General features: G+C 37.9%; 2 protein-coding genes across 2 annotated transcripts in view; one reads left to right on the forward strand and one right to left on the reverse strand.

Moving 5' to 3' along the window:
- NF1 (neurofibromin 1) overlaps positions 1–23,009 on the forward strand; it is a 293,241-nt gene that overhangs the window by 219,887 nt on the left and 50,345 nt on the right.
- On the reverse strand, positions 11,903–21,241 carry EVI2B (ecotropic viral integration site 2B). Its single transcript, XM_021704334.1, has 2 exons — positions 21,155–21,241; positions 11,903–13,593 (listed from the first exon to the last, which is right to left on the reverse strand). Exon 2 carries the CDS (start codon positions 13,574–13,576, stop codon positions 12,206–12,208), a length of 1,371 nt encoding a protein of 456 aa, XP_021560009.1. The 5' UTR covers positions 13,577–13,593; positions 21,155–21,241; the 3' UTR covers positions 11,903–12,205.

The raw sequence follows: 23,009 nt of genomic DNA on the forward strand, positions 1-23,009 counted from the left end.
CCTGCTTGTGTTCCCTCTCTGTGTCTCTCTCTGTCAAATAAATAAATAAAATCTTTAAAAAAAAAAATTAATGTTCCTCGAAAAGTATCTACATTTTAAAAGTCTGCAGTGTTAGAAATTTATTATTGATTAGGTGCTTTATTCCCACTTTACTTGGAGAGTTCAGCCTTGGACTCTTAATAAGATTCTTTCTATGGATTTCAGAAACCAGTCATCAATCTTAGTGCTTAAAAGCAATGTGTTAAAAATACTATATTCAGCAATTGCATTGTTGTGGAAATAGGGAATGTTTGTTTTGACATTTAGATTTCTTATATTTTAGCTCCTGTTTATACTTTTATTCTTCAAAGGATGTGATTGAGGGTCAGTTTACCAACACTTAAATCTCTTGTTATAATTTTATGAAGTCTCATTACATCAGTGTGGAAGTGGAGTTACCCAGTTCCATTATACTTACCAGTACTTTTTTTTTTAAACAAGAACTTGTTATTTCACTAACTTATGGATTCAAATGAATTTGGGGTTAGGCTTCATTGAGATTAGGTTCTGCTGTATATAATAGAAAATTCCAATACAGTAATAGTGACAGTATTTCTCTTTCAAGTTTGGGGACATACCAGTTGCTTCCTATTATTCAAAGATTGTTATAAAATTCTCAGAAAGAGGGGAAACATTTTAATGTATTTGAATTGTAACAATTTGTCCTTATGCTTTTAGAAATTCTCATAAAATAGGGGCACCTGTGGGTTAAGGTCAGTGGGTAAAGCGTCTGCCTTTGGCTCAGGTCATGATCCCACGGTCCCGCTCAGTGGGGAGCCTGCTTCTCCCTCTCTCCACCCTCAGCTCGCGCTCTCTGTCGCGCTCTCTCTCTCCCTCAAATAAATAAATAAAATATTAAAAAAAAGAATTCTCTTGAAATAAAATAATAGTATATTATTACTCAAAAAATAAGAATTTTGTATAGGCGTGAGTATTTGTTACAACTTATTTTAGATATTAGATATTATTTTAGACACATTATATTTTAGATAAGCCTGTCAAGTCAGGAATTACAGCTCTTTAGGCAACTATTATATTCCAGACTAAGCAGTACATTCATTTACATATTCTTTTGTGAAACACACTGTCCAAGGATATATTACCCCAACATTGTGAAAGGTATAACAGATTGCCTGTCAGGAAACAACTGTCCCATGGTAATCAACAGTTTGGAAGCCTAATCAGTTTGTCTTTTTTAATCTGATTCCCATTTTATTTTATTTTATTTTTTCATTAAGCTTTTTAATTTTAACTCCAGTATAGTTAACATAGTGTTCTGTTAGTTTCAGATCTACAAAATAGTGACGTAATAGTGACGTAAATAGTAACGTACATTCTGTACGTTACTCAGTGCTTGTCATAAGGATATAGTTTATTTCTTAAGTTCATAACATTTGTCATGCTTGAGAGTAAAAGTATTATATTTTCTATTTTTAGTAATATAGTTGGCTATTCAGATTGAATTTCCTGCTGAAAACAATTAGAGTACTGAACAAAGTATTTAATAGCATGGACGAACTGACAAGATAGAAATTATCAGGTCAAAACGCAGGTGGATCAGTTTCTTGTCTCACCTCTCCACCCCTTTTTCCCCATACTATTGACTTGTTGCCAAAACTCAGTTATTTGTTCATCTGGATTTATCTGTTTGCTTCCTTGTGAACATTTAATTTATTCCTCTATCCCCCATATTTCCTATAAATGGTTCCTAACAGCATTAACGTAATTGTTTATTTGTATCATTGTACAATAGTTTCAAAATAATGCCAGTATTGCTACAATTAGATTATAGACTACTGAATAAAATTTAAGATTTCTTTGCCATTCTATTCTTAGAATATATTTCACTAAGGATGATAGTCAATTCTGTGCTCTAATGGAACTTGAAATAAGGTTTTTTTCTATATGTTTATATCATCAACTTTACATGAAGTTAGGTTCATTAGTTTCAGTTATCAGTTTCCAGGGACTGTTTAAGTCAAAACTATATAACAAGGTATATTCAGAGAAATCTTTTTTTTTTTTTAATGTTTTATTTATTTATTCATGAGAGAGAGGCAGAGGCAGAGGGAGAAGCAGGCTCCCTTCCTAGCAGGGAGCCCGATGCGGGACTCGATCCCAGGACCCTGGGATCATGACCTGAGCCGAAGGCAGACGCTTAACCATCTGAGCCACCCAGGCGCCCAATTCAGAGAAATCTTGCTTCTCTATCCCCTTCACCCTATTGCACTCTTCCTCTTATTGGTGACTATTTGTATTAGCTTTTGGTTGTATTTTAACAGTATTTCTTTTCCTTTTTTTTTTTTTTGTAAACATACAAAAATATGTATTATATGTTCTTAATCCCTTTTCTTATATTAAGGGCTGCATACTAAATATACTGTTATACATCCTTTAAAAAAAAAGATTTTATTTATTTGAGAGAGAGAGCACAAGCTGCAGAGAGGGAGGGAGGGAGAGGGACAAGCAGACTCCATGCTGAGCACGGAGCCTAATGCGGGCTCAGTGTGGGGTTCAGTCCCAGGACCTTGAGATCACAACCCGAGCTGAAACCAGGAGTCAGACGCTTAACTGACTGAAGCCACCCAGGCACCCCTAGTGTTTACACATCCTGTTCTTTTTTTTCCTGAATATATCTTGAAGATCTTTCTACATCAGCATACAGGGATCTTTCACACTCATTTCACAAGGCATAGGACTCCATTTGGGAGTGTACCATGGTTTATTCAACCAGTCCCTATTGATGGATGTCTGGGTTGTTTCCAGACTTTTCTTATTACAAATAATGCCAGTGAATACCCTTGTACCTAAGTAGTTTCATATTTTGTCCAATGAATCTTTGAAAAAGATTCCTAAAAATAGGATTGCTGAGTAAAAGGGACTTTTCTGGATGTTACCAGATTCTTCTGTGTAGTGCATACCATTTTGGCAGTCCCAGCAGCAGTGTATCAGGGTGTCAGTTCTGTATCACCTCGCCATACACTTTGTTGTGGAACTTTTGGATTTATATCAATGTCATAAGTAAGACTATGTCCGTGTAATTTTAAATACATCTCTCTTATTATGAAGAAGGTTGTATATCTTTATGTATGCTTTTAGGAACCATTTAAATTCTTTCTTCTTTGACTGTCTTAGGTTTTGCACATTTTTTCTATTCTGTTGTGGGTCTTTCCCTCCCCCTAAATAGGATTTTTTTTAAATTTAGAGATACTAGCCCTTTGCCTTAGAGTTCCAGTTTCCCTTTATTTCCAGCTTACCTTTGACTTTATTATGGTAGAGTTTGTTTCTTTTCTTCCCTTTTTTTTGACATTTAAAAATTTTTTATGTAATTGGAATTTTCTTTTTATTGCTTCTAGATTTTAAGTTTCAGCTGGGAGGGTTTTTCTCACTTCCAGATTATAAAGGAATTTTCATATTTTCTTCTGTTACTTGGGTAATTTTATGTTTTACATTTAGATCTCTGGTCTATTTGGTGTTTATTCTAATGTAGTGTGAAATATGGATCCAATTTTATCTTTTTCCAAATATCTATCCAATTGTCCCCATAGTTTTTTCTGTTGGCTGGAGATTTGAGTCTATTTTTGGACTTTCCATTCCATTCGTCTAATCATATGTCAGTATCACAGTACATGATTATTACAATGTTTTAATTCTAGGTACCCAGATATTTTGTACTTTACTTTTTTTATTAGAACCAGGCAATAACAATTATAGGTCAAGTCATTGTGTCCCCCACTACCGACCCCAAATGGAGTACATGTATGATATATACATATAAACTGCAGTGCATGAAGTAGGTGCTCTTTGGTCCTGTATAAGTGAAAAGAGTGCTGAACCAGGAGTCAGGGAATAGACTCAAGTTTTAGTACCACTACTAAGCAAGTCGCTACTCTCTCGGCCTCTTTTCTCAGCAGTTAACAAATAAAAAGAATTGAACTAGATGGTCTTCAGGGTTGTTTCTGAATCTAGTTAATGCTGATCAGGTCAGAGCACCACTGCTGTATGGTAATTCAGTCTACTTTTTATTCCCCTGTGCCTGTCCTTTTGCCATATTTATGAAGTAAACTTTCTCTAATGCTCTGGATCCTGGTTCTTTCATCTTTTTTGCGGGTTTTTCTTCTAGCATTTTCTTCTCTCCTGTATTTCTTGTATTAGCTTGCATTTCTTTCTGCCTATTAAGCAAAGATTGCCACTGTTTGGCCCCTCAGCTTCCACTGACCTCAGTGGGGGAAAATTGCATGCAGTAAATGGGAATTATTTTTTCCCCCTGGCAGAGAATTAAAAAAACCCAAAAAACAAAATCCAAAAATTGGCTGCTGACACTGAGTCTGTTCTTCGGTTGTACAAAGATCAGAAGAAAGAAAGCTGCATGTAGGTTTTGAAGAAATCAGATAAGACTATAACCAGGTCATGAGCTCCTGATTTATCTATAAGAGTTGGTACTTCCCTGTATTTCCCAGCACCATCCTTCAAGAGATCAGGAAAGAAGGTGATGAGAAAGAAGAGCAAACATGTGGAAAGAGCCTCTTTAGGTAATCATCTTACATGTAAAATGAGGAGGGTTATGTTTTAAAGCGCATCAGTCTTAAATGTGTCTTACTTAAGCTAGCTAGAATACTTAAAGTTCAGAAGATTAATAGGAAATTCTTGAACTCCTTATTGCTGCTGGGTAAATAAACCTTTAAAGTGCTAAGTTTGTAAAACAGCATGGGAAAGAAACGTTTTAATGTGGAAGACAGAACCAATGTAATAGGACAATAAACATGCTTCAGGAATAAACATCAGGAAAAATAAGTTCAAGGAAGTGTTTCTACAGATAAAAAGTTTTAGTGGTCAGTAAGGGATGGTTTAAAAGATTTAAAGGGAAACATTGTAGATAAAATTTCAATGTCCAAAAGCTTGCTCATTTTTTATTAAAGATGGAGGTTTGTTAGTTTCTTGAACACCAGTGCTACAAATAAATACTACATTTTGTTCTGAAAAACCCCAGAACTATGAGGGGTTCTTCAAGGTTAAGCTACCAACAAGACCACCACATTTCATTATGAGTGAGATTTCCCCTGGGAGCTAGGGTAGGGTAAGGAGGAAGATTACGTGCTTGTTGGGCGAAGAAGCGCTTTGGCAGGCACAGGTTGGTACCCCCGCAACCATAGCCAAGGAACGCTTGCCACATGGACTCTGACAAAGATTGGGCCCACCCCTACTCTGATAACTCAGATTCATCACTTATCAGGTAATGGAGGAAAGATGAAATTCTGTATAGGAACGGTGGCTTAAGAGTTTAAACGTATAGTGTCAGAAAGTATAAGTTTAGTGAAAGTTGAGAACCGGGAGGGGGAAAAGATGGTGGAGGAGTAGGGGACCCTATTTCAACTGGTCCCCAGAATTGAGCTGGATATCTACCAGACCACTCTGAGCACCCACGAAACCAGCCTGAGATGTGAGAAGATCTGGATCTCTACAAACAGAATATCGCAGGTGGTTGGTTTTGAGGTACCAAGCAGGGAGCCGTGATTCTGTGGACAGATATCAGAGGATAAACGGCAGCAGGAGGGTGCCTGGCCGTGGGGATCCTACACCGCCGGTGAGTGACAACCTCGTGCTCTGTGAACAGGCACAGACTCTCAGACCGGTAGTGGCGGGGAAGGGACTTTAGGGCAGCCCCCGGGACGGAAACCCGGAGCGGCGGGGTCGCACCTGCAAACTGCAGCCCCCAGGAAGGAAACCTGGAGCGGTGGGGTCGTGCGCGCGGGAACTGGAAGCGGCTGGCCATTTTAGAAGCACAAAGGGCAGAGACGTGCCCCGACCTGGAGGCAGGACTGGGAGGCAGGACCCACAACCCAGGAGGCTGCAGTTTATAGCAGCATGGACAGAGACAGAAACGGAGACGGTGTGGCCTGGAGAGCTCACTGAAGAACAGACTGCGATCTCTCTGCTCTGAGGCAGAGGGTTGGAAACGGTCTCTTCTGCTCTGACTCATGGAAGAGACGCAGAAAGCCGCCAGGGAAAGCCGCCAGAGAACAAAAGCCTCCAAGACTGAATCCCGCTGAGCCCATCCCCCGCCACAGGGGGGCAGGGCAATACCGCCCAAACAGGGTTGCCTGAGTAACAGCGTGGCAGGCCCCTCCCGCAGAAGACAGGCTGGGAAAACAAGAGGACAGCAGCCCTAAGGTCCCAAGAAAATAGGTGCATCTTGCTTGGGTTCTGGTCAGTAATTTGGACTCTATACATTCCCTCAAACACCCCTCAACAGAATGACTAGGAGAAGGAGCCCCCAAAATAGAAAAGACTCAGAGATTATGATTTATGCTGCAGATTTACAAATGGATGCAGATATAACCAAGATGTCGGAGATGGAATTCAGGTTAGCAATTGTGAAGACAATGGCTAGAATGGAGGAATCAATTAATGGCAACATAGAGTCTCTAAGGGCAGAAATAAAAGGGGAATTGGCAGAACTTAAAAATGCTATCAATGAGATCCATTCCAATCTAGATAATCTAACAGCTAGGGTAACTGAGGCAGAAGAGCGAATAAGCGACCTGGAAGACAATATGATGGATAAAAAGGAAAAAGAGGAGGCCAGGGAAAAACAACTCAGAATCCATGAAAATAGAATCAGAGAAATAAATGACACCATGAAGCATTCCAGTGTCAGAATAATTGGATCCCGGAGGGAGTGGAGAGAGAGAGAGGACTAGAAGATGTATTTGAGCAAATCATAGCTGAGAACTTCCCTAATTTGGGGAATGAAACAAACATTCGAGTCCTAGAGGCAGAGAGGACCCCTCCTAAGATCAAGGAAAACAGGCCAACACCCCGGCATGTAATAGTAAAACTTGCAAATCTTAGAACCAAGGAAACCATCTTAAGGGCAGTTAGGGGGAAGAGATTCCTTACGTACAGAGGGAGGAACATCAGAATAACGTTAGACCTATCCACAGAGACCTGGCAAGCCAGAAAGGCCTGGCAAGACATATTCAGGGTACTAAATGAGAAGAACATGCAGCCAAGAATACTTTATCCGGCAAGGCTTTCTTTTAGGATGGATGGAGAGATGCAGAGCTTCCACGACCGGCAGAAACTGAAAGAATATGTGACCACTAAGCCGGCCCTGCAAGAAATATTAAGGGGGGTTCTATAAAAGGAGAAAGACCCCAAGAGTGATCTACAACAGAAATTTACAGGGACAATCTATAAAAACAATGTCTTCACAGGCAACATGATGACAATTAATTCATATCTTGCAATAATCACTCTCAACGTGAATGGCCTAAATGCTCCCATAAAACGGCACAGGGTTGCAGATTGGGTAAAAAGACAGGACCCATCCATATGCTGTCTACAAGAGACTCATTTTGAACCTAAAGATACATCCAGACTGAAAGTGAAGGGATGGAGATCCATCTTCCATGCCAGCGGACCTCAAAAGAAAGCTGGGGTAGCAATTCTTATATCAGACAAATTAGGTTTTAACTAAAGTCTGTAATAGGAGACACAGAAGGACACTATATCATTCTTAAAGGGTCTATCCAACAAGAAGATCTAACAATTGTAAATATCTATGCCTCCAACATGGGAGCAGCCATCTACATAAGCCAACTGTTAGCCAAAATAAAGAGTATTGATAACAATACGTTAATTGTAGGAGACCTCAATACCCCACTCTTAGCAATGGACAGATCATCTAAGCAGAAAATCAACAAGGAAACAAGAGCTTTGAATGACATTGGACCAGATGGACCTCATAGATATTTACAGAACATTCCACCCTAAAACAACAGAATACTCATTCTTCTCGAGTGCACATGGAACTTTCTCCAGAATAGACCATATACTGGGTCACAAATCAGGTCTCAACCGATACCAAAAGATTGAGATTATTCCCTGCATATTCTCAGACCACAATGCTCTAAAACTGGAACTCAATCACAAGAAAAAATTTGGCAGAGATTCAAACACGTAGAAGCTAAAGACCACTCTGCTCAAGAATGTTTGGGTCAACCAGGAAATCAAAGAAGAACTTAAACAATTCATGGAAATCAATGAGAATGAAAACACATCTGTCCAAAACCTATGGGATACTGCAAAGGCGGTCCTAAGGGGAAATACATAGCCATCCAAGCCTCACTCAAAAAAATAGAAAAATCCCGAATTCACCAACTAACTCTACACCTTAAAGAACTAGAGAAAAAGCAACAAACAATGCCTAAGCCACGCATTAGAAGAGAAATAATTAAAATTAGAGCAGAAATCAATGAATTAGAAACCAGAAACACAGTAGATCAGATCAACGAAACTAGAAGTTGGTTCTTTGAAAGAATTAATAAGATCGATAAACCACTGGCCAGACTTATCCAAAAGAAAGAGAAAGGACCCAAATTAATAAAACTATGAATGAAAGGGGAGAGATCACGACTAACACCAAGGAAATAGAAACAATTATTAGAAGTTATTGTCAACAACTATATGCCAATAAACTGAGCAATCTGGATGAAATGGAGGCCTTCCTGTAAACCTATAAGTTGCCAAGACTGAAACAGGAAGAAATTGACAACCTGAATAGGCCAATAACCAGTAACGAGATTGAAGCAGGGATCAAAAACCTCCCAAAAGACAAGAGTCCAGGGCCTGATGGATTCCCTGGGGAATTCTACCAAACATTCAAAGAAGAAATAATACCTATTCTACTGAAACTGTTTAAAAAAATAGAAACAGAAGGAAAACTTCCAAACTCATTCTATGAGGCCAGCATTACCTTAATCCCCAAACCAGGCAAAGACCCCATCAAAAAGGAGAATTTCAGACCGATATCCCTGATGAATATGAATTCCAAAATCCTCAATAAAATCCTAGCTAATAGGATCCAACAATACATTAAAAGGATCATCCACCACGACCAAGTGGGATTTATCCCCCAGATGCAAGGGTGGTTCAACATTCACAAATCAATCAATGTGATAGAACACATTAATAAGAGGAGGGAGAAGAACCATATGGTCCTCTCAATTGATGCAGAAAAAGCATTTGACAAAATACAACATCCTTTCCTGATTAAAACTCTCCAGAGTATAGGGATAGAGGGAACATTCCTCAAGTTCATAAAATCCATCTATGAAAACCCACAGCGAATATCATCCTCAATGGGGAAAAGCTGAGAGCCTTTCCCTTAAGATCAGGAACACATCAAGGATGCCCACTCTTGCCACTATTGTTCAACATAGTACTAGAAGTCCTAGCAACAGCAATCAGACAACAAAAAGAAATAAAAGGTATTCAAATTGGCAAAGAAGAAGTCAAACTCTCTCTTTTCGCAGATGACGTGATACTTTATGTGGAAAACCCAAAAGACTCCACCCCCAAATTACTAGAACTCATCCAGCAATTCAGTAATGTGGCAGGATACAAAATCAATGTATAGAAGTCAGTTGCTTTCTTATACACTAACAACACAACTGTAGAAAGAGAAATTAGAGAAACGATTCCATTTACAATAGCACCAAAAACCATAAGATACCTCGGACTAAACCTAACCAAAGAGGTAAAGGATCTATACTCTAGGAACTACAAAACACTTACGAAAGAAATTGAAGAAGACACAAAAAGTTGGAAAAATATTCCATGCTCATGGATCGGAAGAATAAACATTGTTAAAATGTCTATGCTACGCAGAGCAATCTATACCTTCAGTGCCATCCCGATCAAAATTCCAATGACATTTTTCAAAGTGCTGGAACAAACAATCCTAAAATTTGTATGGAATCAGGAAAGACCCAAACTGCCAAGGAAATGTTGAAAAAGAAAAACAAAGCTGGGGGCATCACGTTGCCCCATTTCAAGCTATATTACAAAGCTGTGATCACCAAGACAGCATGGTACTGGCACAAAAACAGACATACAGACCAATGGAACAGAATAGAGAACCCAGATATGGACCCTCAACTCTATGGTCAAATAATCTTTGACAAAGCAGGAAAAAACATGCAGTGGAAAAAAGACAGTCTCTTCAATAAATGGTGCTGGGAAAATTGGACAGCCACATGCAGAAGAATGAAACTCGACCATTCTCTAACACCATTCACAAAGATAAACTCAAAGTGGATGAAAGACCTCAATGTGAGACAGGAATCCATCAAAATCCTAGAGGAGAACATAGGCAGTAACCTCTTTGACATCGCCCACAGCAACTTCTTTCAAGATACATCTCCAAAAGCTAGTGAAACAAAAGCAAAAATGAACTTTTCGGACTTCATCAAGATAAAAAGCTTCTGCACAGCAAAGGAAACAGTCAACAAAACAAAGAGGCAACCCACAGAATGGGAGAAGATATTTGCAAATGACACTACAGATAAAGGGCTGGTATCCAAGATCTATAAAGAACTTCTCAAACTCAACACCCAAAAAACAAATAATCAAGTCAAAAAGTGGGCAGAAGATATGAAAAGACACTTCTCTGAGGAAGACATACAAATGGCTAACAGACACATGAAAAAATGTTCATCATCATTTGCCATCAGGGAAATCCAAATCAAAACCACATTGAGATACCACCTTACACCAGTTAGAATGGCCAAAATGGACAGGGAAAGAAACAACAAATGTTGGAGAGGTTGTGGAGAAAGGGGAACGCTTTTACACTGTTGGTGGGAATGCAAGTTGGTACAGCCACTTTGGAAAACAGTGTGGAGGTTCCTCAAAAATTTAAAGATATAGCTACCCTGTGACCCAGCAATTGCACTACTGGGTATTTACCCGAAAGACACAGATGTAGTGAAAAGAAGGGCCATATGCACCCCAATGTTCATAGCAGCAGTGTCCACAATAGCAAAACTGTGGAAAGAGCCAAGATATGCCCTTCAACAGATGAATGGATAAAGAAGATGTGGTCCATATATACAATGGAATATTACTCAGCCATCAGAAGAGAGGAATACCCAACTTTTACATCAACATGGATAGACTGGAGGAGATTATGCTAAGTGAAATAAGTCAAGCAGAGAAAGTCAATTATCATATGGTTTCACTTATTTGTCGAACATAAAGAATAGCATGGAGCACATTAGGAGAAGGAAGGGAAAAATGGTGGTGGCGGGGAGTTGGAGGGAGAGATGAGCCATGAGAGACTATGGACTCTGAGAAACAAACAGGGTTTTAGAGGGGAGGGAGGAGGGAGGGATTGGTTAGCCCGGTGTTGGGTATTAAGGAGGGCACGTAGTGCATGGAGCACTGGGTGTTAATATGAAAACAATGGATCGTGGATCACCACATCAAAAACCAGTGATGTATGGTGACTAACATAACATAATAAAATTAAAAAAAAAAAAGTTGAGAACCATCTGTATTTGATACAGTCTGTTTTTCTTGGAAAAATCATTCAAATTTGGAATGAAGCCATAGAGGTGTGGTTTAGTGTATGTGGTTTTGTTTTGTTTTCCTTTATAAGATTTCTTTTGTTTGGGTGCTTGAGCCATAGAAAGAAGAAATTCTTTAAAGAGGCTAATTTTAAAAATTGTGCTCTCCCAACAAGATGGGAAAATGTCTACAGTTTATGGTGCATGCTTCTATTTTTTCAGAGTAGATATCCCCAATCCAACACCCCCCCTCAATTTGATGTTTTAACAGATTTGCTTTACTGTTTCCAATGAGAGCTAAAAGGAAATTTTTGTATTCTCAAATATGCATTTTAGTTTCTCATCTCCACAAACTTGGAATATTTGAGGTATTAATTTAAAATTTGGAGTTTTGTTTAAAACTTGGAACATGTATTTCATTTCTCATTCCCCCCCCCCCACCTCAAACTTTGAAATGGAAAAACAAAATGTTATTTATTCAAGGTAACTTTATACACAGCTTTTCAGGGGGAAAAATCTATTAGGTGATATTAAGTGTATGTAGATTGCCTGTTTCCAAAATGGTTAAGTTATTTACATACATATGTAAAATGTACTATACGTTAAAGTTAGGCACAACAGCCAGTGAATAGATCACTGTTACATCATTTTTAAGAAGTAAGTTCCACTTATGCTCGTGGGCTTTGAGCAGATTTCAGGCAGTTCCTGAATAAAAATCAAAACTGGCTACCAGTTGCCATTATCACAGGAAGAAAAACAAAAGAAGGAGTTCCATAAGAAAGATGGAAGATCAGCTAAAAAGCAAGTTATGATATTTATAACAGTTCTTCAGGTGGGGGCGGCAAGTATTCACTGTGATCTTGATACGAATTAGAAGGAATAGAGAACTCCTGACACTGGATCTCACTGTTGGAATCTGCCTGGTTTTTCATGCAGTCTCCTGTTGCCAGGGGCAAGTTAAGTAAGTCAGGTGGAGGTGGAAATCTTTGTTCGAACTCAGAATTGTGATCTTCACAGACCTGACTGAGACAGTCCAGAGATGGCGGGAGATTGGTGGAATCATTTGGAAGAGGAGATAGAATTGTCACTGTGGGTTTGTCACATTGGTTGCTCTCCTGTTCTTCCAAATCAAGAAGTGGGGGAGGTGGTGGAAGCAGATCGGCGTCATCTGAAGAAGAAACTGCAGTGCCAATCGTTGATCCACCAGGACTCTCTTCTGATGTACCATTTACTTGATCTTTTATTTTCTCTGTTTTGGGGTTGTTGGAATCTTCAGTGTGTTCATTTGATTCAAATAACTTAATTTCCAAATCATCTGCTAAGAGTGTGCTTTTGTTTGGTTTCCAGGGCATAAGTGAAATAATTGATGTCCGTTTTGTGGGTACTTCATTTTCTCTAATGTTATCCATATATATGTCGGGGGTTTCACCATCAGCAAATGGAGACCTGCCTGCCCAATTCTGATCATTTAAAACTGGTTTTCTCAAGCATTTCCATAGTACAATTATGATTATAGATATCAGCAGAGAAGTCAGAATTACGCCAATTAATATGGCAGCTACTGAATTAGAATTGGTTTCATGTGAGATATTTTTGCTACTGGTCGTTTCTAGGATGAATCCTGGAGTAATCCTAGGTGAGCTTCTGACACTTGGTGTTGGTCGTATAGATGGATTATGAACAGTTGGTGATATTGGTTTTCTAGAAGAGGTATGGACAAATGATGGTTGTTGAGTGGAAGTATAGACAAATGGTGGCAGTTGTTTGGTAGAAGTATGGGTAGATGGTGGTAGTTGTCCAGCAGAAGTAAACGTGGGTACTGCTGTTTGTTGGGAGGAGGTGTTGGCCATTGGTATTGGTTGTCTGGTGACGTTATAGGCAAGTGGTTGCCCAGCAGAAGTGTGTGCTGCTGGTTTTTCAGGAGAAGCATAGGCAGCTGGTGTTGTTTGTCCAGCAGCAACTTTGGCAGTTGGTATTGGTTGTACAGGAGAAACATGGTTGAATTGTGTTGGTTGACTCATAGGATTCTCTGTTGTGTTTTGAGAATTAGCTGAGTTATGTGGCCTTGATGATCTAAATAAAGTAGGCTGTGGTTGCTTCTCTGTTGTAATTGCTTCTGTCTCTGAGGAAAATGTATCACTGATGTGTCCACAAAACAAAATTAAGATGAAATATTTGGGATCCATTTCAGAATGTTTCCACTCTACCAGTGGTTTTGTAATGAAGGAAAAAAAGACAGGTATTATTTGGTGTCTGGCAAAGTAGGTAGGTACTTACTAAGTATTGTTTCTAATTTAGACTTGATACACTGTAGCATGAATAACTCTTGAATATATTCTAACTTAACCATACAACATTTGGACCTCATAGGCAATAGTCTCTCTTAATTCTTTAATAAGATCTGTACTTGGCCCTGCTGCCCCCCTAGCTTCTTCTTTTTTTTTTTTTTTTTTAAGATTTTATTTATTTGACAGAGAGAGACACAGCAAGAGAGAGAACACAAGCAGGGGGACTGGGAGAGGGAGAAGCAGGCTTCCCACGGAGCAGGGAGTCCGATGCGGGGCTTGATCCCAGGGTCCTGGGATCATGACCTGAGCTGAAGGCAGACTCTTAATGAATGAGCCACCCAGGCGCCCCCCCCACCCCAGCTTCTTTACATTACAATCCATTTTACAGTCATACTTGTGAAATACATAGGCTCTTGATGCTGGTTCCATGTGCTCTCTATTCTTTTCTTCCTTACTATTAGAAATACACTGATCCTGTTGCTTTGAAGGACACCAGTAATCATCTATTACCTAATCCAACAGTCTTGTCTTTATTCTCTCTTTTTTTTCTCCCTCTCTTGATCACATTCGATGCTATTGACTATGCCTTCACTACTATTCAAGTAGCTCTTTGTTATAGTCTTCCTTTCATGTTAATCTCACTAGCTCCGGTTTTTCTCTTCTTAAATATGGGTACTTGATATTCAGTCCTCACTCTTAGCTACTTTTCTCTGATCCTGATTCTATAAAATTTCAGCTCTCACCTGTATGCCATAACTTCCAAACCTGCACATCCAGCCTAAATCTCCTTAATTCCATTCCATTTACATGACTTCTTGGTGGACATTTCCATGTTATATATCCTACTGTCAGCAAATTTAACATATTTAAAACAGAATTCATCTTCATGTCAAAACTGACTCCTCTCTTTATTTTCATATGGTGCTACCTTTGTTAAAGTTTTTTATGCAGAGAGTCTATTGTGTTAGTAATCTCTACAGCATCATCAGTCTAGCACTGTGTCTTTATGTTAGGATCTCTTACTCTTTTTTTTTAAAGATTTTATTTATTTTGAGCCATGAGTAGGGGGAGGGGCGAGGGGCAGAAGGAGAGAGAGAGAATCTCAAGCAGACCGTGTGCTGAGCACAGAGCCAGATGTGGAGCTCAGTGTGGGGCTTGATCTCCTGACCCTGAGATCACAACCTGAGGTGATATCAAGAGTCTGACGCTTAACCAGCTGAGCTACCCGGGAGCCCCTAGGATCTCATAGTCTTAAAGGAGTCAGTTCAACTCAGAATCCTAAGTGATCTTTGAATCTGGTTGAGTCAGTTCTGTCCAGTTGGTAAAGTTGTCCCACTGCTGCTTTCATTCATTTATTGATTAACACTATCTTTGTGTCAGGCCTGTTCTAGGTTTAAGAGATACATTCCCCAAAAAAGTTTCTAGTGGTGGAAACAAGCAATAAATATAATAATTTAATAAGTTTTCTCCTAAAGGTATGCAAGAGATGCACATAGGAACCATTGCAGCGTGGGAAGCTTTCAGGGAGGGTTTCTCAGAGAAGTAAAACTTGAACTGAGTCTTGAAAGGTCTGTAAGAAGGAATTGAGCAGCTAAAGTATTGCAGTCAGGGGAACAACATATGGACATGGGAAGAGAAGGCACATGTGTAAGTTTGGCAGGCAGGGCTTTTTGTGGGATGTGGTAGATGCTAAAACGTGAGGAGTAAGTTCCAGTTCTACTTCCAGCGTGTAACGATGCACATGAGTGCAAGAATTAGTCATTTCATCTCTCCTGTTCTCAACTGCCTTCTCTCTAAAGTGAGGAGTAACACTAAGACAGTTTTCAGCTCTAAGTGTAATATACCGTTAAACACAATGATAACTATTTGGTTATTAACGTTAGATTGGTTATTTCTTAGGGAAAGGAACATCTCAGGGTGTTAGATCCTGGTAAATATGATTAGAAACTATAGTTTTTCTAGGATTCCTAGTCCAATGTGAGAGAGATTTGATGTTCTGTGCAAAGTACAATAACAGAAGAGGAACACCCTCAAGTTTTGCAAATAAATAGACTTCAGCATATTTGAGTAGTTTTCATTGCTTACTCCTCTACCACTTGGTACACAGTGATGGTAAATTACCCTGTTTCAGGAGAGGGCATGTGATTTATTCCCCCTGTATGGTCTCTTCCTTTTTCTTTTCTTTTTTCTTTCTAATACTTCAGGCCTAAATTTAAAATTTTTCTCCTTTAAACTTTCCTGCACACTGCTGATGAATTTATCTTCTGAAAGCATTTATAGTCAAGTTACTGCTCCCTTATTTATGGATTCCCTGTTGCTGTCAAGATAAAAATTCTAAACTGAGTTTTCTTCCTTCTGGCTTGCGTTTACCAATCCTGACTCATGTCTCAAGACTGAAACTTCTCATTCAGCCAAATGCACCTCTTCCCATCTTAAGTACTTTCTAGACACAGGCTTTTTTCCCCTAAATAGACACTTTTAATTACACTGTTTCTCACCCTCTTAGAGTGTGTTCTCCACCCCAAACTCATCCTCTTTTCTTGTCTGAACCCGTCCTCATTGGTCAGACCTCAGCTTAAATTCCCCTTCTTAAATCAAGTTCTCTGTGACTGACCATAGCCCAGAGAGTTCAGCCATTCCCTGAACCCTCCTAGTTCTTGTTGTCTTTATGGTTCCTTAGATAATTATTCATGGTCCTACCGTACTCACACCTTTATTCTCTTAAATAATTATGTCATTTTTTAATTACTTTTAACTTTGCACATTTTCTTTTTATTATCCCCACCCATTCAAAGAACCTTGAAGAAAGCAGAAAAGAAAAAGCTTATCTAGAACATATTCTGTACTGTACTATCCCCAGTGTTTTACATAATTTTACTTAATTTAACCTTTAAACGACTCTGAGGAAGTTGGAGGAATCCTTGACTTACAGATAAAGAGACAAGTTCACTTGCATTAAGAGTTTGCCTAGGGCGCCTGAGTGGCGCTGTCAGTTAAGGGTGTGCCTTCGATTCAGGTCATGATCCCAGGGTCCGGGGATCGAGCCCCACATCAGGCTCCCTGCTCAGCTGGGAACCTGCTTCACCCTCTGCCTGCCGCTCTCCCTGCTTGTGCTCTCTTTCTCTATCAAATAAAATTAAAAAAAAAGAGTTTGCCTAGTGTTCTATCACCTTTATATATATTATATCACAGATTAGGAATTTGTACCCAGGATCATCTGATTGACAAGCATGTGCTCGTTCTACTCCCTAAACTGCCTCAGGGGTTTTGATTCCTTTACAGCTAAGTGCCATATATGTTAGGAGCTCAGGAAACCATGAAGCCAAATGTATTGGCTTCATGGTTCCTTTCCATTTCACTTTTTCACTGTTTTTCACTATTCACTTACTCACTTTTGCCAGAATGTAAGCAGAGAAGATGAAATCTGTTATTAAATTATGCTTGCTATCTATTTTGTAAAAGGTTTCATAGGGGAAAAAATCGAAACTTTTGGCATAAATGTGGGGATTTGAATCATCTCTAGATGGTTATCCATGTGCAGTTCCCACTTGCTATTCTTATGGATTTCCACCACCCCCAAAAGTTATTCTTTAGAGTTTCACTTTAGTTTTTTAAAAATGCCATCCAAAGCAACAGAAAATATAGGCCATGAATTGTCTTCAGCCAGAAATGTTTCCTCTTTTGTGACTTCGCTTAAAATTAAAAAAACAAAAAACAAAAAAAACCCCACACAGTTCCTCTTTTCAATTCGCTAAAAAAGGCACTAGAGAAGGAAAGACCCTGAACAGGAACATAATTATAAACCATTTTAGTTTGTAAGATCAGTTTTGGTAGGTTCATAGCCTCTTTTGTCAATAGAAAGATCATAAAACCTTCAGTATATGAGATTTTTCTACTTGTCATTTAAGGGTTACAACAATATCAAAACCAAATTCCATGTTTTACCTATCCTATCTCTTCTTCCCACTCTTCAGTTAGCTGTCTACCCTCCTAGGGTCTGCTACATCAGAATGCTAGAATCTTTGTTAGCTTTCTACTACAGCAAATCAGAACAGTCCAGAAAAGAAAGAGCAGGATTTAACATAGGAATAAATAGGGGGCATAATAGTGAAGAAACTGACTTTTTCTAACTCAGAGAAGTGAGGCCAGTGTTACTGGCAGTGCAGAAAGTTATATAACGTATGTATTCTTTTAAATATATAAACCTTGTGTACCTGAAGTACCAACATTGCTTCTTCAGGGAGAGAAGGTAAAAACAAAGAACCATATGGGGGGAATGTAAAAAAGGAGAAAATGTCAGATAAGATAAAATGAAAAGGGAGTACAAAGAAATAAAAAATAACACCAAAGAGAAAAATAAAGCAGAAATTATAGGAGGCAGCAAATATATGGAAAAGGGAAGGGGAAGGTCAGTGGGTTAGAGAAGGTATTGAAAAATTAGTAAAAAGCTGAAGAAGTGGTAGTTATGTAATTAGCAAGAAATTAGGGTAGATGAGCAAAATTAGAAGTTGGAGGAGAAGATTGAAGTAGATGGAAGAAAGTGCGAAGTGCTGCTCTCTGTCACTGGTTTGGACTTGTGGACACCGGGAAGCAGCAAGGAGGAACCGTCTTCCCATGATGGAGGACTGGACTCACCTGTCTTCTCAAACTCACTAGGCTTTCGTTTCAAGTTCTCCTATCTGTTCTAAGTATTCTTAAGATTCTCTTTTTTTAATTTTTTCCTGGCACTATTCAGAACATAACTGCTAATTATTCTAAAGAACCCATGCATTCTATATGGCATTATTCTAGAAATCCCTTAGTCTGCTGCTAAGGCAAATCCCACATTTGTCTACCTTCATATGGCAGTATCTTGCTCATTATTATAGGTTGTCACTTTGAGGTCTAAATCTGTGATTTTGGTCCTTTGGCTTTTCCTGAATATTTAAAAAGGTGTGGCTTTTTTTGTTTTTGTTTTTGTTTTTAAGATTTTATTTATTTATTTGACAGAGAGAGACAGGGAGAGTGGGAACACAAGCAGGGGGAGTGGAAGAGGGAGAAGCAGGCTTCCTGCTGAGCAGGGAGCCCGATGCGGGGCTCCATCCCAGGACCCTGGGATCATGACCTGAGTCGAAGGCAGACGCTTAATGACTGAGCCACACAGGCGCCCCTAAAAAGGTTTTAAAAGAGGAAGGAAAACATCAGCTGTGTTTTTTTGTTTTTTTTTTTTTTTAAGATTTTTTATTTATTTATTTGACAGAGAGAGACACAGCGAGAGAGGGAACACAGGCAGGGGGAGTGGGAGAGGGAGAAGCAGGCTTCCCACAGAGCAGGGAGCCCAATGCGGGGCTCGATCCCAGGACCCTGAGATCATGACCCGAGCCGAAGGCAGACGCTTAACGACTGAGCCACCCAGGTGCCCCTCAGCTGTGTTTTAACTAAGCATCTTACAGTCAGTTACAGTGAAGGTAGGAGTCCTCATGTATTAGACATGTTCTCATAAATATGATGCATAAGTACATAAAGAGTACAGTTAAAATTGATTCTGTTAAGTTGGATATGATAAGAAATGTCATTTAAAGAGAATCAAGGAGATTTGGAGAGCATATCCTAAATAAAAAGGCAAGTACAGGTAACAGTATAAAAAATAATACATGAGTGATTAGGACTTTGATATTATTACTACTTTCATTTAATAAGTTACAATATAGATAGAATAGATTAAAATTTAGTCATATTGTATCTCCAGCTGGTTAAATTATTAAATCATAAAAAGAGGAAAACAGCAATTCTGTATCTTGAGTAGGAGTAGAAAGGGAGATTAACCTTGAACTCTAATAGGAAGTATTTGGAGACTTAATAATAATAGCTACCATTTACTGAGTACCCACTTAATGTTAGGTACTATCCTATTTTAACAAGCAGGGTAGTGTTACCTTCATCTTACAGATAAAGAGACTGAGACACAGAGATGTGGGGTAACTTGGCAGTGTCAGAGTTGTAAGTAGAGGCAGTGATAAAGAAATCATGTCAATCGTATCCCAGAGTCCTTTCCTTCTGTTATATGTCACTGACTTTCATAGTAAAAGTATGAAGCAGGAATGCTTAAGGAAGGAGATGTGAGCTCTCTGGAAACAGGTACGTAAATAACTTTTGGAGGCAGTCTTGAGTAAGGAGTAGGAAAAAAAAACTACCAGAAAACCAGGTTATGCCTCTGATTCTATGAAAATATTTATGAGAGTTTTAAATGGTTAACCTATAAGCTATATTTGAGCTAATATATATATATATATATACGTATATTTGAGATGACTTTGAAAGATCGGACATTGAAAGGCATCAGATTTATATTTAACAAATTTGAACTTACTCAGAATTCATAATTTCCTTCTAAGTAGAGTTATATAGGAATTAATTGAAAAACAAAGGTACTATTATACTCTAAATTTTGAACTGACCCTTTAAAAATATATAGAGACAAGTCTTATCTAAAAAAGAGATAAAAATCTTTATATTCTAACTTATGTAATAGTTACTTAGAAAAAATCCAAAGTGGACTTCTATAAGGGAAAGTCATAAATATTTATGAAATGTTGAAATAGAATATCACCCACCATGAGTTTATATTCTGTGATATTACAAGTCTATGTAAACTAAACCCTTTGCAGTTTTTATTTGGAGGATATTTACTTTGTAGCTGCCCAGTTTACTCACAGAGTAGGCATGTTGCATGCATATTAGCAATTTTCTATTATTTATCCTGTGAGTGTTTTTTCCCCATATCTATTTTATACTGTTTACCAACAGCTCAGATAGTAATGTATTGCATAAATACGTAGATGTTATGAATATATGTACACACATTTTATCATAACAGTTTTGTCTTAGTAAACTTTAAAAATGAGCCATAATATTTTCCTATTATTACTTAAATATAAAATTCTATTTGTGTAAAAAACAAAGCGTATGTAATAATGATAATTGAGTACCTCATCTAATCCCCTTTAGTTTCTATGGTAAAAATGGTCACCTTCACTTAATTTAAAAAAGAAACCAAAGGAGATTAAAAATAATTTAAATCTATGGATTATGTATAGGAAAATTTTATAGAAAGCAAGTTAGAATTTTTAACAGCTGGTATTTGGGGATTGTAAATTCAGTCATATCCCATGGATTCTAGTTTTACTTGTATCCTTTAGCTTTATCCACCAGGGTTATAGTTTATTTCCTTTAATTACAGAACTAAGGCTAACTAACCATTGTGATTGAATAAACTTAAACGGGCTATATTATACAAACCTAGCTGAAAATTTTTCTTCAAGGCAAGCTCAACATTGAATATTTTTTAATTCCATGCAACCAAATTACAAAACCTGTTATAGACATCTTTAGACTAGCAGAGTTTAAATTTAAAACACTAACAACATTTTAGTTTTAAAAATAAATTTTATATAAAATTAAGATCAAACCAGATTGCCTGTGTGAAAATTTTCTTACCTCAGCTGTTAACTTCTTTTTGCAGAATGCTGAGTTCTTGTTCTATCTGGACATTTTGGTGATTTGGCTAAGAAAGCAAAAGGGGTGGTTCAGTTCAGATTAAAAATGGTCCTGTAGCAAACTGAAATGCTTTCTGTAGAAAAAAAGGAAGTTTATCGATAGTTGGTTCCGGAAGTGCAATAAGCCACAAAATGACTAAGAAATGCACTACTTTAACAGAACTTATTTTGAAACACAGTTTGCAGCTTTATGATGAATGCTTTTAATTAATTGGTAAGTGAATATTTGAGACTCTCTAGTAATGTGATTATATAATTTAAATACTTAGAATAGAACTTTAGAGGGGAACTTACATATTCTAAGGAAAAACTGCCGGTTGGGTTATCACCCAAAGTGAGATTTCTTTTCGTAAGAAGCAAATGATATGTTCTGTTTACTCGATCACCTTAGGCAAGTTGCTGTACTTCTGAGTCATCATTTCCTCCTCTGGAGGAATATTTCTCTTAGTGAGTTATTTTGAAGATTAAATAAGATAACATGTATAAATGCCTCACACACAGTAGGAAGCCAGTAAATGTTAACATTATTTCCTTGTACATAATTTAGACAAAACCCAGGTAAAAGTATAATTCAATTTTTTGGACCGAGTACTTTACTAAATTATTTTGGAGTTTCAGTGCACAACTCTTTGATTACCCACAAAGTAGGTACTTCTCAGTGGAAGGTAAAATAAATTGGGAATCATGATTTAAATAAGTTAAGCCAAGTATATTGAAAAGAGAATGAGTCAGTCTGAATAAAAATTTCTTTGGGCAAGTCACCTTCTAGCCTCTTTCCTCATCTGAGAAATGGAGGTCATAATTCCTAATTTATAAATTTGTTATGGGATTGAATAAATGTAAAGTGCCTAGCAAGCATAGCACCTGTTAGAGTAGATAACGGTAAGTATTAAGCCATGTCCTGCTTTTCCCTGATCACTACAGAGGATCATGGACTGTTGAGACCTAGTTCTTAACATCCAGGTACTTATAACTTGGCACAAAAGGAATAGTTTTTGTTTTTAAGGGGTCCTACTATAAAGCAGAATATAATCAAAACACTGTGAACTTTTGATTCACTATTTTAAAATCCCTGAATTGAGTATGTGGACCATAACACCTGGGGTAGAAAACAAAAGTGTTCTTTTTTCAAAAATAACTTTTAAATTTTGAACTCAAAATGTATCTTAATCTATCGTGTTTAAACACTGTCAAGTCTGAAAAGGAGCCACTTCTGTTTGTTCATGAACTGTCATTGGATAGCATCATTCTGAGGGTGTTAATTAGTGAGTGATGAATTTTAAATATTCCTGCAATAGGAGCTTTATCTTTTTTTGTCAGAAAATGGTTGACCTGTATGTTGAATATGAAAGTACTTACCTAGTTAATGTCTTATTTTTTTAAAGGACACTAATTTGTTTTAATTTCCTCGGACAAGTATATATGTCACTTGACTCAATGAGTGCTTTGTGTAGCACTATTTGTTCTAGTACACAGTCTCAAATTTTTAATTTATACAAGATGGGAGCTCTGCCCAGTTTCATTGCCAGTCTGGTCCTTTTTACCCCTCAAAAGATAACCTGATGTCACCATGGTTGGCATGAGTGTTCTCTTCCCTTTTTACTTTTTTGACATTTAGCTTTATCTGGAATAATATGGTTATAATTTATTTATTTTTTTAACAAATTGGTAATAAATTGATCATAAAATTGATGCTTTGGTTTTTCCCTCCCATTTTAAGATACAACCTAGATCTTTGAAGCCATGGTGCCCGTAAGAAGTGATTTTGATGACCAAGACCAGTATCACCTAGGGAA

The sequence above is a fragment of the Neomonachus schauinslandi genome, chromosome 15, assembly GCF_002201575.2.
Source record: "Neomonachus schauinslandi chromosome 15, ASM220157v2, whole genome shotgun sequence".
NCBI classification, from domain to species: domain Eukaryota; kingdom Metazoa; phylum Chordata; class Mammalia; order Carnivora; family Phocidae; genus Neomonachus; species Neomonachus schauinslandi.

Coding starts and splice junctions, on each gene's coding strand:
- EVI2B (XM_021704334.1), bottom strand. CDS start 13,576: ATGGATCCCAAATATTTCATCTTAATTTTGTTTTGTGGACACATCAGT.